Source organism: Rattus norvegicus, chromosome 1 (assembly GCF_036323735.1).
Source record: "Rattus norvegicus strain BN/NHsdMcwi chromosome 1, GRCr8, whole genome shotgun sequence".
In the NCBI taxonomy this organism is placed as follows: Eukaryota; Metazoa; Chordata; class Mammalia; order Rodentia; family Muridae; genus Rattus; species Rattus norvegicus.
Window position 1 is genome coordinate 236,623,265 of NC_086019.1, and position 16,783 is coordinate 236,640,047.

The 16,783-nt window shown below is 44.6% G+C and overlaps 1 protein-coding gene across 4 annotated transcripts in view; it reads left to right on the plus strand.

Moving 5' to 3' along the window:
- The window catches only part of Pdcd1lg2 (programmed cell death 1 ligand 2), a 64,994-nt gene extending 50,768 nt beyond the window's left edge, over positions 1-14,226 (plus strand). For 3 of the 4 annotated variants that reach the window (XM_006231209.5, XM_039079984.2, XM_039079989.2), the window contains one exon: positions 13,611-13,966. In XM_006231209.5, coding sequence (XP_006231271.1) covers positions 13,611-13,650 — 40 coding nt within the window. In that variant the 3' untranslated portion in view covers positions 13,651-13,966. 4 annotated transcript variants of the gene reach the window in all.
- Positions 14,227-16,783: the final 2,557 nt, after the last annotated feature.

Below are 16,783 nucleotides of genomic sequence, written 5' to 3' on the forward strand. Positions count from 1 at the left end.
GACACTGCAGACACCCAGCACCACTGCAGGAAATCCTATTACACAACACCGATAAATCCTCCCCTGAACTCCTCTCTAAATTATGAGCTTTGTCCAACACAGAGAACAGCGCCTTTATTTTGCCCACAAAGGAATTGAGGTTCAGAGAGTCCATGTGATCTCCCAAAGTCACAGAGCACAGATAGTTGGACTCTTAAATTTGTGACCCTTTTTATGACAAAACAGCTTAATTAAAACTAGCAATCTGAATAGTATCCATAGAAGGGAAGAGGAAGTCATAACCCAAAGAATTAAATGAGTTCTCTCATTCATATGCTAGGCCAATCATGAAGCCAAATCAGTCCCACAGTCACCTGCCACAGAGTCTAGATCTGTAGAACTTATTAAATTATGGACGGCTTAAATGAATGGGGATTTAAAAAAAAAAACTTGGCACCTGGCATCTAAACATGCAATGACCAATAATTAATTCCAACATACATGTACAACAAATCCAAGGTGTTTATGCCAGTTCTTACCCATGCTATGAAATGATTTCATTCATTAAAACATGGCTCTGAACACAGCACAGTCACTTTGCCCCGCCCATGCTCTTACACAGCTCAACTCCAGGGATGCTGCAGAAACACCTTGGGTCCAAGTTGAGACTATTGTGTGTTACGATATTGTGCATACAAAGTCTTATTAGCTCATTTAAATATAATGCTTTAATTACAAAAAATATTTTTTCAAGACAGGGTCTCATTACATAGCTCTAGCTGTCACACACACACACACACACACACACACACACACACACACACACACACACTTGCTATGTAAACCTGGCCAGCCTGGATCTCACGGAGATCAGCCTACCTCTGCCTCATAAGTGCTGGGATTAAAGATGTGAGTCACCATACATCGAAACGAAAACGCAATATTTTTCTACCACTTTTCCCAGCACACATCAAATTCATATGTTACATTTAATTGCATTAGAAATCTTATTTTTTAAAGCTGTTTTAATTGCTAGCTTGAGTTTCATTAAAAAGCCATCAATGAATTTCAGCTTGCTAATTAGGACAGGATTTCCAACAGTTTCCTAAATGCCCCCTAAATATACTGCTAATTTGTGCTGTATATTTATGTGAATGGTGTTCTCCACTGTTCACCATGAAATTAATAATTTTAAATATAACTAAATCACTAGTATAAAATTTTTCTTTTATCTTTAACAAATGGTAAAATTATACATGCACAAAAATTGCTTTTAAATAAGTTTATTATTTAGTACCAGTAAATGCTTAATTTCTGTAGCTATCACAAACTCTCACACATACATCCTTCCCCACATACAGTCACACACACACATACACTCTGTCACACACATGCACTATTACAGACATGCACTGTCACATACACACACACACACACATACAAACACACACACACTGTCACACATACACACACACTGTCACAGACACACATCTTACCCCACATACAGTCACACACACTGACACACACACACACACACCCTGTCACACACACTGACACACCCTCTCCCACATACAGTCACACACACACTGTCATATACCCTGTTACACACACCCTGCCACACATATCCTGTCACACACACACACACACTCTGTTACACACACACACACACATATCTTTTCCCACAGTCACACACACACTCACACACACCCTGTCATACACACACATATATACACACTCACACACACACTGTCACACACACAAACACACCCTATCTCACACACACACACACACACACACACACACACACACTCAAAATTGCATAAAAATTTCTTGGATAAAAAGGAAATTGAAGGGGTTGGGGATTTAGCTCAGCGGTAGAGCACTTGCCTAGCAAGCGCAAGGCCCTGGGTTCGGTCCCCAGCTCCGAAAAAAAGAAAAAAGAAAAAAAGAAATTGAAAGTGGAAAAAGGTTGGAACAAGTTCTTAAATTTTAAGGACCAAGTTTCCTATATTCTGGGCAAGAACCAGGTTGTGTGTGTGTGTGTGTGTGTGTGTGTGTGTACAAACCAAAAGCTAAAGAGTTGTTACCTGGCCATCTAAGGCTGGTGGAGAATAGTAACCCTGACCTCTGGCAGTAGGGAGACTGCCACTGAAAATGGAGGCATTACAGAGCTATTCCAGGACAGGCGGGTATAACGTATCAGTCAAAAAAAGGCTGTTCAAAAAGTCATATGGGAACCTACTATTTTATAAGTATATATATTTTCCATCTAATCTATATTAGTAGAATCTATACATTCATATTTAAAAGCTTAACTAGAGTTACTCTACACAGGGGATAACGCTCCTCCCAGAAGCCACAGGAAAAAACAAAAAGCCAAGTAAAAGTGTGGGTTGACTCCCCTCCAGTTTGTCAGGGGTGTCCTGGAGACTCCCAAAACAGTGCAAGTCATTGCCACTGCTCTTGGTTGCCCCCCCCCCCAGAACTTGATGGTAAGTCCTTATTATGATAGATGCCAGACACAGAAATATTAAGTTGACACCAACCAGGAAGCGTCTTCCCTTCTGGCCATCTTTCATGGTGCCACAGGTGCAATGCAAGCTGCTAGAGTTGGGGTGAGCCATCATCACCTTAACCAGCTGAGAACTCTGTGAGCTACAGTAATGCTTGACACGGCAATATCTACCCATGGGTAGAGTAGTGGCAATAATGTCACGGGTGTAATCAATCATATTTGTGATTGAATTTAAGGCCCACTCCATAGGGGGAGCTGCCTGGTTGGTATTATATCTGTGGCCAAGAATCTGTGATTGGAGAGCTCATAGATTCGGGTGGTGAGCCTACTACGATGATTTTGCTAAAGGGACAATAGTATCAATCTGCGCTCTAAATTTCTATCTCTATATTCATAGATTAGCGCAGCTCCCAGACCTCATCATGAAGTTTCTTTATGCAGTGTGTTAGCATTTCTTCTAGGCTCTTCCCCACAGTTACCTGGCAACAGCCAGTACAAAAGGGGCTGCTTGCCCCCTCCTCACTCTCTTGCTCTCTTACCCTCTTCACCCTCTCTCTCTTCTCTCCCCATTCCTCTCTCCGTGTGCTCATGGTCAGCCTCTATTCTTCTCTCTCTCTCTCTCTCTCTCTCTCTCTCTCCCTCTCTCTCTCTACTACCCCCTCAACCCTCCTCCCCATGCCCTAAATAAACTCTATTTCTATAAAATGTCCATCATACAGCCGGTACCTCAGGGGGAAGGGATGCCTCAGCATAGGCCCATAGAGGCAGCCTCTTCTCCCACACCATACCTTGCCCCACTAAACATATCCCTGGCTTCTTTTTCTTTTTTATAAAAAAGACAGTAAGTGTCTGCAGAGAGCTCAGCCACAAATAGGACATCACACCCCTACCTCTTTAAGTTTACAGACTGTTTTAGTTAGGGTTTCAGTTGCTGCAACAAAACACCAAGTTGGAAAGGAAAGGGTTTATTTGGTTTACACTTCCACACTGCTATTCTTCACCAAAGGAAAGCCAGGACAGGAACCCACGCAGGGCAGGGACCTGGAGGCAGGAGCTGATGCAGAGGCCATGGAGGATGCTGCTTATTGGCTTGTACTACATGACTTGCTCAGCCTGCTTTCTTATAGAACCCAGGACCATTAGTCCAGGGGTGGCACCACCTATAATGGGCTGGGGTTTTCCTTGTGTCCAGTGATTAAGAAAATGCCCTACAGCTGGATCTTACAGTATTGTAGAAAATATTTAATCTCAATCTACGGTTTCTACCCCACCTTTGACCATTGAGTTCCTGGTTAAAGGACACTCATAGCTTTATATTTACAATAAGCCTTAATCAGCACAAGAGACGGGCAGATATCTATGCTCTGTGCCATTGTGTCTATTTCCCAGCCAATCATCCCATTAAATAATTTGCCATGATTCATCTAGGCAGTTCTTGATTCCACTTAGCCAACCCACCTGGCCATTATTTTAAGATTCTTACACCATGGTGGCTTCTCTCTCCAACTTCTTCTCTTCCTACCTCATGGTTCCCCTCTGACCCAAGCCTGGGAACCCTACCCCTGCCTTTGTCTCTTCTGAACCAGCTGGATGTCATCGTCTTTATTCACCAGTTGGGAATGACTTGGGGGTCAAGGTCACATAGCATTGCCTGGGTCTACATGCGGTCTCTGGGAGTCACCAGTATTTAGCCTAGCCAAAGACCAAACCTTAATTATGGAGGCATTTTCTCAATTGAGGCTCCTTCCTCTGTAATGACTCTAGCTTGTGTCAAATTGACATAAAGTCACGTCGGTATAGGGACCATCAAGGAAGAAGAAACAGACTGTAAGAGGCAGAGATTGGTAAGGACAGGACTAAAACAGTGTCTTCTGAACACTAATGGGACCACTGCACTGGTGAGTTTACAGCAACCATGGAGACCTGCACAAGACCTGAACAAGATGGTGCCTTCACAACATTCCGGCACGGATCAGGGAGGGGCTCATGAGCCCCATACTCAGCTGAGGAGTTATTGACAGTTGATGTCTTCTGAGGGAGGGAGAATTGGTTTTCTTTAAGGGTATGGCCCCTGGTATGTTGGCCACGCTCCAGTGGATGGCTCCATATCGGTGAGTAAATGGACGGCATCCAAAGGCGCAGAGGTATAGGGGTCTCCATGGTTGCTGTAAACTCACCAGTGCGGGAGGACCTGGAGGTATGAGGTGGTCCTTGGATGCCGGGAGATATGGGAAGAGGAGCACAATCCAAATCTATCAGACACACATGAAAGTCTCAGTTACTAAAGACATCTTTAAAGTGAAAAGGGGAGAAGTAACTCTGAAGCTATACACGTGGGATTTTTGTTTTATAGACAAAATTCCGCCACCACAACAGAGAAGTGAGCAGAACCAAGAGTGAGCACAGCTTGCGTTTCTTTCTCGGGCCTCCTTCGCTATATCAGCTTGAGTTGATAAATTCAACCTCTCCCGATATCCACAGGAACTGGTTCTAGTCTCACTTAGACTAGGGAGTCCTCATGTCCCTTCGGTAAAGTGGCCCGATGTTTGCAGATTACCTGTGTCTCCACACAGGCTTGAAATCATTCTGATTACCGAAAATGCCTACTATGGGGCAGATGCTTTCTTTGTAAGCAGTAGGGACTCTGCACTGTTTATTGAGCAATGGCAGAAAAGAGTGTATCGGTCACTTTTCTCAACTCAGTCCCCAAACACCAGAGGGGAAACAGCTTAGATCATGATTGGAGGGGCTATAGTCCATCCTGGGGAGGGCAGCCATGACAGTATGAGCATGTGTGACATTGTGTGACAACTGCTTGCTCACATCTCCATAAGGCAGGAAGCACCTGAGAAACAGAAGTAGGGACAAGCCATTAACCTCAAGGCCAAACCCCAGGGACCTACTTCCTTCAGCTAACTCCCACCTCATAAAGGTTTCACAATCTCCCAAATGGCAGCAGCTGGGGACCAAGTGTTCAAGCATGGGAGCCTGGAAGGGACATTTCTATCAAATGGCAACAAAAAGTCTGTGTGGATATCTTTTAAATGTCTGCTCTGGGTTACTTACTGCCAGCCGAGCTTACCTCAGTGTCAACATCTAGTGCGTTGGGGACCCTGGGTACGGTTGTAAATAACCAGGACACAGGGGATGCAGAGCAAAGGCAGAAGCAACTGCATACAGTTGCAAGCTTTATTAATCCTTATTTAGATATGACTATGCATTACCTCAATTTCCATTTTGGCAAGATACCCTAAAGATCGTTATTCCCAGGATACCAGGAACACCTGAGGCAAGACTAAACAAAGAAATAAGACTAAGCAAAGGCTTCTTCTTAAAATATTTATATAACAAATCACCCCTCTTCCTATTATCAAAATACACTCGCCATAACCCAGAAAGCGTGAGAACCGCTTCCACAGAAACAGGACACAGCAGAACATAGTTTAAGGCCAAGGGAGAAAAACATTTTCTTCTCAAGGGCGGCATTCCAGCCCTTACTTGCACCTGTCACCAGTCTTTACTCGATCCTGCCTAGGAGCTGCAACTCTATGTCTCCACACCTCAAGCCAATTTTTCTGCTCATGGAGAAAGTCATAGTAATGATTCTAGAGCAGAGGTTCCCTACCTTCCTAAGGCTGAGATCCTGGAATACAGTTCCTCACATTGTGGTGACCCCCAACCATAACATTACTTTCATTGCTACATCATGACTGTAATCTTGATCCTGTCACGAAATGCAATGTAAATATCTGATGTGCATGATAGGTAGGAAGTAGGGAAGGCTCTGGGGACTCCAGGGACTTCCTCAGACCCCCTCAACCCAGTCTGGATAGATACGATTGTTTCCACTCCAGACCTGTGTGTACTTCTGAGGGGAGCTTAGAGCACCTGATTCTGAGCCTTCAAACATGAAAGGCTCCGGGAAACTCAGTCTTACTTTACTGACAGATCTTCTTATTTCCTATATTGCAAGATATATATTTTGTTATTTCATATTTTAAAGCCCTCAGTTTAAGTATTTTGTCCTACCTCATTTTAGCAGTGTCCTATCACCAAGATCTGCTAACCCAGGGAAGGTCCCAGCCCCATACTCTGTATGATGTTTTCCCTGAAGGGCATTTTGAGAAGCACGCAACATGGCAGTGCCTGGTACACACGTGCTTTCTCTTTGTACAGCTTAGCGACCGTGTCTCTGGTTCTGTTTGAGACTCCGGATAGATTGTCATGTGAAACTAGCTGCCAGGGGACTCTGTGGTACTTGTTGCCAGATGAAAGGATAGGCCATTCTCTGTCACCTCTGTGGGCAGGCGAGAGTTGGAACAACTTGGTCTTGGTTTGAAGTGTGACTTTAGCAGTGCGCTGTTGATTTCTTATCTTGTCATAGTTAGGATTACTACTGCTGCAGTAAAACCCAAGACCAAAAGGCAAGTTGGGGAGGAAAGGGTTTAGATAGCTTACACTTCCATATCTCTGTTCATCATCAGAGGAAGCCAAGGCAGGAACTGAAATAGGGTAGGAACCTGGAGGCAGAAGCTGACAGAGCATGGAGGGGTGCTGCTCATTGGCCCTTTCCCCTTGGTTTGCTCAGCCTCCTTTCTTGTAGAACCAAGGACCACCAGGCTGGGGATAGCACCACCCACAATGGGTTGGGCCCTTCCCCATCAATCTCTTAATTATGAAAATGACTTATTGGGCTGGAGAGATGGCTCAGTGGTTAAAAGCACTGACTGCTCTTCCAGAGGTCCAGAGTCCAATTCCCAGCAGCCACATGATGGCTCACAACCATCTGTAATGAGATCTGATGCCGCCTTCTGGAGTGTCTGAAGAAAGTGCCAGTGTACTCACATACATAATATAAATAAAAATAAGTAAATAAATAAATAAACAAATAAATGTAAATTTTTTAAAAAATTAAATGCCTTATTGAGTTGTCTACAACCCAATCCTATGTTAGCATTTTCTTAATCACAGTTCCCTCCTCTCAGATGGTTTTAGCTTGTGTTAAGTTGACATAAACTCTCCAGCATGTTTTCCCAATTAAGATTCCTTCCAGATAACGCAGTTTGTGTAAAGATGACGTAAGACCAGCTGGCACACACCTGTGTCTAAGACTAGCTTTTGCTCAGAAAATACTCAGTATAAAGCTATTACTTTACTGGTAAAATATTAAAATGCACTTTTAATACTAAAAAAAAAAAACAGAAAAAGGAAAATTGTCCACAAACATTGAGTGGGCACAATTTGTTTTATTTTATTTTTCTCAAATATTTTCAACTCATAGTTGGTTGACCCAGTGAGTTTGGAACACAGAGATACAGAGGGGCAACTGTATTCACAGTGATGCTAATTAATTTATTAATTAAATAGGATTGATATACCCAGAATCTTCTTATTTGGTAGCATTTCTACAAAGCTTGTTCTTGTGATTGTGCTTCACTCCATGTCTTTGTTGGAGAGCAAAGATGACATCCATTTCAGGCAGGAGCAACCACTTTTTGCTCTGTCTGTATCCCTGAATTCTCCTAGCTGATACTGCATAGGGAACTCTGTACCCATAAAATTTACTAATGGGAAGATAATTCCGCTGCAGTACAATTGGCTGATAGTTTTGCAACCAAGAGAGTGATTAGGAAATACATTGTGGGGGGCTGGAGAGATGGCTCAGAGGTTAAGAGCACTGACTGCTCTTGCAGAGGTCCTGAGTTCAATTCCCAGCAAGCACATGGTGGTTCACAAACATCTGTAATAGAATCCAATGCCTTCTTCTGGTGTGTCTGAAGACAGCTACCATATATATAAATAAAGTGTGTGTGTATATATATATATATATATATATATATATATATATAGAGAGAGAGAGAGAGAGAGAGTAAATAAAGTATATATATATATATATATATATATATATATAAAGTAAATAAAACAAACAAACAAAAAAAAACCAACCAACCAAACTCCATTGTGTCACCAGAGACCATGTGGATGTCTGAGAGCTGCACTGCTGTGGCCATGGTGATATCCAAGTCTATGATGCTATAGGGAGTTGTGTCTGGGTCTGGGGTCCTATCACAGCCAGGGTCTGTGTTGATGTCTGAGACCTTTGTTGTCTGAGGCCAATGTTACAATAAAAGGTCATGCAGATGTCCCTGATCTGGGCTGCCTGGGGCCATGTTGATGTTCCAGCACTATGCTGAGCTGGCCTCACCCCTTGCCTACAACCGTACCCCATCCCTTACCTAGGCAGCATGGGAGAGCTGGCTCTGGTGCCATGGGTTCAGGAGGGCTAGCCATGGTGGCATGAGGGCTGGAGATGGTTCTGCCCTCACCAGCTGCAGCCCTCAGGCATGAGAGTAGATCCTGTGCCTCACCTGGAGAGCATGTTCCACACCTTGCCTGGGCAGCAGTGTAGAGCTGGCCCTGGTGGTGAAAGCGAGGAAGAGCAGGCCCTGAGAACAAAAGAGCTGTAGCATTGGGCGAGTTAGCCAGGGAGAGCTAGAGAGCTTGTCCTGGTGATGTGTACAGGAGAGCGGGCAGGCTGACCAACTCAGAGGAAGTGCTAGAGAGCTTGCCCTGGTGATGGGTGCAGGAGAGCAGGCAGGCTGACCAACTCAGAGGAAGAGCTGGAGAGCTCTCCTGGTGATGTGGGTGCAGGAGAGCGGGCAGGCTGACCAACTCAGCTGCCACCCAGGCCCAGATCTAGGGTTTTCACTCGGCTGACTCCAGCTATGAACTGCTGGAGCCCATGAAAGGGAGGCTCCTACAAATTCCTACAAAAGTTACAGGCTGTCCGTGACACAGACCAATGACTCATTGCCATGGTCTGAAATGTTGTAAATAGTGTGGACAAAAGGGTATACAGTGGGACACACTGTGAGACCCAACAGCTTCCCCAACAGGATTTTTTAAAAATATATTTTGTTTTACTTTTTTCTACTTTATTTTATCCTGGGGTGAAGGTTGCAAGGGCCGAGGATAGATACTAAGGGACAGGGAGATGAATGGGATTGGGGTGCATGATTCTCACACACACACACACACACACACACACACACACACACACACACACACACATACACACACAAATCAATAAATTTAAAAAAAAAAACCTATTCATTATAAAGCCAAAAAATATTTACTGATCTTAAAAAATACTCTTTCTAAATGCTCCATTTTTAAGTTGGAGGTTTTTAAATATTCCCTACTAATCATCATCAGAAGGGGCTTCATGTAGCAACTGATAGAAACAGACAAGGACCCATAGGCAGACATTAGGGAATCCCATAGGGGCATTTAGAGAATCCTACAGAAAGCATGGACAAAGGGTTGTAGGAGCCACAGGGGTCAAGGACCACAAGAACACCACAGACTCAACTAACCAGGGCTCACAGAAGCTCACAGAGACTGAACGGACAAGCAGGGGGGCTGCACGGGTCTGACTTAGGCCCTCTTCATATATATTATGGTTGTGTAGCTTGATCATCTTGTGGGGACAGGGGCTGTCTCTGACTCCTTTGCCTGATTTTAGGACCCTTTTTCTACCTACTGGGCCTCCTAGTCCAGTTTTAATAAAAGGGGAGGTGCCTAGTCTTATTGCAAATTAATACGCCATGTTTGGTTAATATCCCTGGGAGGCTTTCCCTTGAAGGGAAATGGGGGAAGAGTGGATTGGGCTTAGGGGATGGAGGAAGGGACTGAGGGGAAGAGGGAGGGTAAACTGTGGAGAGCGGGGCATAAGCCTGTGGGGTTAAAAAAAACACACATATTCTGGTCATTTGTGGTAAGAGAGAATGCCAATTCTGTAGCTTTATTCACTGAATATATACCCCAAGTTCACTGAGTGGAAAATCCCAGGAAGCACAGTGGGCAAACCTGGCTTAAGGCCTCAGGAACAAAAAAATCAAATACGTGCCCCATATTTACTGGGGAGAAATCCAGGAAGACCAGCCTGAGTCCCAGGAACAAAAGACAGGAATGAAAGGACCATTGCCCAGGTGTACACCTGGGTGTGTCGCTACCAGGCCAGGGTGTTCCTTTGTTAGGAACAAAAGGTTTCAACATGCATCAGCAGGGCTCAGCAGGGGTCAAACACTGCAGGGGACCCAGGAGGGTCCGGCATGGGATGTAATATATAAGAAAAGAATAAGTTTTTTAAATTACGTAAAAAAGAAATACCTATGGGGCTATGATCGGGCAGCAAGGAAGCAGGGATAATGAGTTCTCTTGATGGGGTTGGCAGGCTCACAACTAGAACCAGCGAAAGAGACAGGATGGGCTGCAGCCGTCAGAAGGGAGGGTGCTACACTTGCAGGCTAATTGAGTGGAAAGCGTAGGGCTTCTTCGAATCAGTGCTTCTGGATGTAGAGCGAAGAGAGGCCTTGTGCACACAGAGGAGCGCTGGAGAAGCCAGGGAAGCTAAACACACAGCTAACCTCCTCCATGGAATGGGGTACACAGATGCTCATCCTGGAAGACCTAGAATGATGGAGGTTTAGAACCTGGTGGTCCTCTGCTGTCTGATGAAGCAGGCTCTGCACAAATCTCCAGACTTTACTTATCCCAAACAACATCCTTTCCCCTTCAAACCCTTGAGCATTATTTTAAACCATAAAACCCATCTCATGAGTGATGTCACTGGTGCTTCACGACAGCCTAAGTGACTTCTGCGTTATCTTAGGGCCAGGTAATGCTGACACCCCCAGGCCTTATGTTTACCTGGGTCATTCCTCCTAGAACCTAAATCTCGGGCACTGTCTCTGAATGAACGGAATCTATTCCTGTGGAAAGAGTCAGGTGAGCTCTGTAAAGACTCTCAATGTAAGCACGTCTTAAATTATTATATACTTGGAACTGGGATAATTGTTAATACTTTAAAAAAAAACAACTATGCTGTGCTTAAATATGGCTAGAGTTAAATGATCTGGGACAGACTGTAGAAATCCTGGCCCATCACCCATTACAGGTGAACCAGGTTTTACCTCACCCTGGTCATTTTTTCCTTGCCTCATGTAAAGCTTGCAGGGGGAATGGCCACACTTAGGCTGTGTGGGACAGACGAAGGTGTTTAGCTTTCTTGGTAAAAAAAAAAAAAAAGCCACTTCTTTTATGGTTTAGCAATCCTGTGGTGTGGCACATGAGTTGACCAAAATGATACAGGACAATCAGAAGACTTTGAAAAGCCTCTGTGTCAGAAACTCAGCATATCCAAGCGGCTCGTTCTAGAGCCTGCTGTGTATAGCACCACAGTTCCAAAGCCACCAGTCGTGAAAACAACCCCAGGAAGCCTTTTTCCTTGTCTGTTAGAGACCGCAATCGTCAGTACAAAATTAGATGGGGAAGAGTTAACATGGGCTCTTAGCCCTTTCCCCATGACTACCAACAACTGGTCTGAAGGCAATTACTGTAGGCCCACAGCCTGGGTACAGAGCCATGGGACAAACTCGGGAAGTTCCACACTGAGGTCTGAGTACAGCTGAGCTCTGAGTCGGCAAATTAGATTTTCTTGACTCAACAAAGTTTCTCATCTGCCTTGGCCAGCCTGGCTAAAATACGCATTTCTTGAGAAGTGGACATCTCAATTCTTCTAAACAGATAGCCTTGGCGTACCCAGAGGCACCTGCTTATGTAGGTCTTATAGGCTCTGTGTCTTTCTTCAATGAGACTCCTTCAAGAACTCAAGACAGGGAAGACCTGGGAGAGGCCTGAGAGCAAAGGCGACAGACTCTGATCTCCAGCAAGCACAGAATGAAAGGACTGGAGGAGGTCAGAGGTAACCAGAGAGGGAGTGGTCAACCTGCCAGCTCTGCTCTAACTTGCCCCTGCCGAGAAGACAAAAATGGAGATGTTGATGGAATGTCTGCTAGTTATTGAGTGCTAGATAAAAAGATTACCAGATTAGCCAAATCGCACACCGGGACCTATTTATAGCTTCTTGGCTAGAAGCAAACAAACTACCAACAGCCAACCTTGGGGCATGGATCGCTCAGGGTAGAGACATATTTGAGAACTCAAAGAACACGTAGCAACCCGTTCAGTCTCCTGAAGGTCTTCTCCTCTCGCAGGCCCGAGTGACCTGCAGCGTTAGAACGTCTTTGTTGAGTCAACAGGACCATGACATTTATAACGGACATTTATCCATATGATCAGAAATGCCTCGGTCCTTATATGGCATTCTGGCAATATAGTAACTGCCAGAGAAATGAGATAGCTGGGAAAACTGGTACCTGTTGTCCTGGGGCCAGGGTCTCTCCAGAGAAACAGAGCCTGGACTGGGGGAGGAAAAAGCGACAGAGGGAGAGACAGGTAGATTCATTTTGAAGGGTTGGTGGCCATGACTGCTGGGTGACTGAAGCTTAGCTTTCTGCAGTTTCCACATCACACTCTCCAGGCAGAGTTTCTTCATCTCTAGGAACCGAGTTTGTTCTTAAGCTCTCGCCTGATTAGAAGGAAGCTAAACTTGGGGGTGGGGGGTTATAATCTACGTAGAATTTACCTGGTATTACATGTTAATTACATCTATAAAGTTCGTGGCAACATCTAGACTAGCATTTGATAAGACAATGGATCCTGTAGCCTATCCAAGTAGATATGACAAATGACCCAAGAGATGAGGGAGCAGCCATCTTGGTCATGCACTTGGCTGAATGCACAGGGTAAGTCAGCTTGTTGGAACTGCCAGAGCCTCCAAAAGCAGAAGTAAAGGGCCTGGAGATAGCTCTGTGGTTAAGAGGGCTTGCAGTTCTTGCATGGGACCTAAGTTCAGTTCCTCTCTCACTCCTGCCTGTAACTCCAGCTCCAGCCTGTCACCAACACCCTATGAAGTGTTTTGTCACAGTCTGTGGTCCATAGAGGGGCTGGTGGGAAGGGGTCCTGAAGTGGTGCTGGTGAGAAAGAAACTTAGACTGGGAAAACGGTAGAGCGTGTCATGAAAGGCTTTGAACCGTGCTGGTACCGATACATAGATTACTTTTTTTTTTTTTTAACGTTGTTTTCTCTCTCCAGTCTACTTTGAGAGGTTATATATGTTTTAATAAGAGGTTATATATGTTCTAATAAGAGGTTATATATGTTCTAATTAGTGATTTCTTTATCTTTCCTATTTGTGGTCTCTTCTTCCCAGATCTGAGCCTGCGGTCTTGGGAGTTGGGAAGATCCAATAGGAAATCCTCAAGAGGCTTCTGGACTCAAAGTGAGAATCTAGCAGAGCCGCCATTTGCACTTTTCGAATGCTGATCAGGAGCTTGCAGGACTGCCAAGACTGCCTTCCCTTCCTCTCAAGACTCTCTCTGAACAAAAACAACCACAATGGCACCCTAGAGTCCTCCCTCCCCCCCCCCCTGGGGATCCTGGACCCCAGTGAAGCCCTTCCTGGTTTCCAGGGTGAAAACAAAAGGAATTGTTCTTCCTCCTCCCCCTGCGTTCCACGGGGAGACAAGGAAATTCCCAGTTACTAAAATAGATTGTGTTGATAATAGAGTTTTTTAATATCTGTCATTTCCTCTGGGGATTTGGAAGTTTCAGAAAGGGTTTTTAGTAAACAAAGTCATAACTGATGTGTTTCACTGCATCCTAGAATCCTGGCAGCCTCTGAAGTTCTGATTATCAGGAAGCATTTGAGTACACAACTGTGGAATTTGTTTCTACTTTTCTTTTTTTAAAGCTGAGTCACACAAGGCATTTGTTGTAACCTGTGATGTCACTGTTTATTGATCTCTTCTCTTTCAACTACATTTTTTAAGACGAAACGGTGTAGGGTTTTGTTGTTTTGTTGGTGGTGGTAGTGTTTCTCAGTGGTATCACTTTAAGAAAAAAAAAATCATCATGCCAGTTCTTTCTTTAGACGGTTCAGATGAGGAGCTGTAATCACCAGTCCCCCGAGCTAAGCCTTCTTCCCTAGCCTTCCGTGTGATTTTACGTTGAACGTTTGTGTTGCTCTGTTTCTATAACTGTAATGTGGTGATGTCATTGTCGGGGCATTTGATGATGAGCATTCTGGAAGTCCTTTTGTAAGAGAAAAACCCTCTGAGCCCTACGTTCAGCCCCACTCACAGAGACACAGAGACAGGATCAATGCAATAAGCAAGAGGTTTCATGATCCAGTGCACTGGGGTGGCCCTGTACTCAGGGCAGAGGCGACCTCAAAGAACAAAGGCCCACGCCCTTTATACTGTTTTTCAGGGTATAGGCTTTAGGTTACAGCATGAGTTGATTATTTCTCATTGGTGGGCCCTATTACCTTTTGAATTCATTGGTGGCTGCCTATCGTCCTTTGAAGTCATTGGAGGCCCTTGGTGGGGAAGTATATTTGGCATGCAGTGGGGGTGATGAAGGACTCCTGCTAAGGGCAGCTACCTCATTTCCTGGAACAGGGTGTTATCCTAAATTCCACCTGGTGTTTGGCTAAGGCAGCCTTTGTCTTTAAGTTTGAATCTTACACTTTCAGGTTAGTGTTTGCGGGGGAGAGAGCTCAGAATACGGAATGGTGCTAACTTGAAGCTGGAGGCATGGAATTAACTAACCTTTGGGCTACCCAAATGTGCACATTAGCTACCATGACATCTGTAGGCTAGCAAGCTCTTTACCTAGTGTTTAGACTGAGCAGAATTTGGAGTCAATGAGCCCAAAAGGGTGCAAAATTAAGATTTGAATTATGCATCTTATTTTATCACCATCTGCTCACGCGAAACAGAGAATACCTTTGAAGCACAAAAATGTGATCGTTTATTTGAAACCTCTGAGGTACATACACTCAGATGCCCTTTGCAGCAAGGTGTCTCTCTAAGATTCCTGTAGGGAAAGCAGCCCTACTCAGTACCAGACAGCAGCCCTACTCAGTACCAGATAGCAGGACAGAGAGAAAAGTCTATGCTAGACCTCCCCTCTCAGGTGTGTGATTGGCAGGCCAAACCCCGATTGCCAACCAGGGTTTGTCTGCTTTATTAGGAATCCAGTGGCACTATGGATGCTGACAAAATGCCACCATCTCAGCCCTCACTGGGCTGTTTTCTAGGATATCAATAGAGAAAGGGCCAACTAGATCCAGTATCCTAAAATCCTGAGAGAAGAATATAAGTTAGCGTGTCTCACTGTGATAAGTGTCCCTCTACATGATTGATCACATTAATATCTAACAATTACCAAATACTTACTATATGCCCAATTCTGTTGAGCATTTCATACACACCATTGGATGGAATTCTCTCAAAATCCTCAGAAAAGGGAATTATTAATACCTCCATAGGCAAGGAGCCCGGAGCCCAGCGAGGTTGGTTGGGCAGTCTGGTTAAGGATGTCTGCTTTGTTTAGAAGGAAGTGAAAAAGAACATCAAACTCATATTTATTATAGCCCTGGTTATTAATGTACCTGGTTACCTGCTGGATGGGACATCAAGGTGGACTTTTGGCACTTGCATATGCCCGGTGTTATTTCGGCTAGTCACGGATTAATTTCACACTCACTGTTTCCCAGACATGTGTAGGGGAAGTCCAGGTTCGGAGGGGCCTAAGATTCGTACTCTAGCTTAGTTATCTAAGTCTTTAAATCCACCAGCTGACCTCCCCGCACATTAATTTCCCTATCTAAAGAGTGAGCAGTAACCGAGTGATACCTCCTCCCTTCCCTTATCAGGCACTGTTGTGGGTAGGGTGCAATGAATACTTGATAAATATGTGTCCGTGTGAATCCCCACGTGCCAGCCGCTGTCCCCAATGCAAAAGCAGCACAGCATTCAGACATCTCAGGCTGATTTATCAGCAGCGGATTTCTCCTAGCCCCATGCCTAAAGAAACTTCCAGCCTAGATATGTTGTGTAGGTTTTGTGTCCCAGAAGCCCCTACACAGGCCTCAACTTCACTACTGGGATTGCTCAGGAAACTGTACCCACACAGACCACTTTTCTAAGAATTTGGCAAACACCTTTGAGTTTATGCTACTGTCATTGAAAACGTTATCGTGGATGTGGAGAGTGCATGGTCAGCACAGTGCCATGGGATTTGAAGTTCTTTTAAATGTGCTTCCTGTTTCAAGGTATTTGGTGAGAAGAAGCTGTTTCATGACCTCTTCTTAAAATAGATCCAGGTGGTGAGGTGCAAACAGACAGCAAATGGTGTTCATTTTGTAACTCACATGACCACCTCACTGCTACCTGTCAAAGGGTACCTATCCTCTTAACACATCTGAGAGTGTTTAAAGAATGAGTCTGAGGCTTAGCAGGTAAAAGTGCTTGTCATCACACAAGCCTGATGACCAGAGTTCAAACCTCAGAACCCACAGTGGAAGGAGAAGAGAGAACC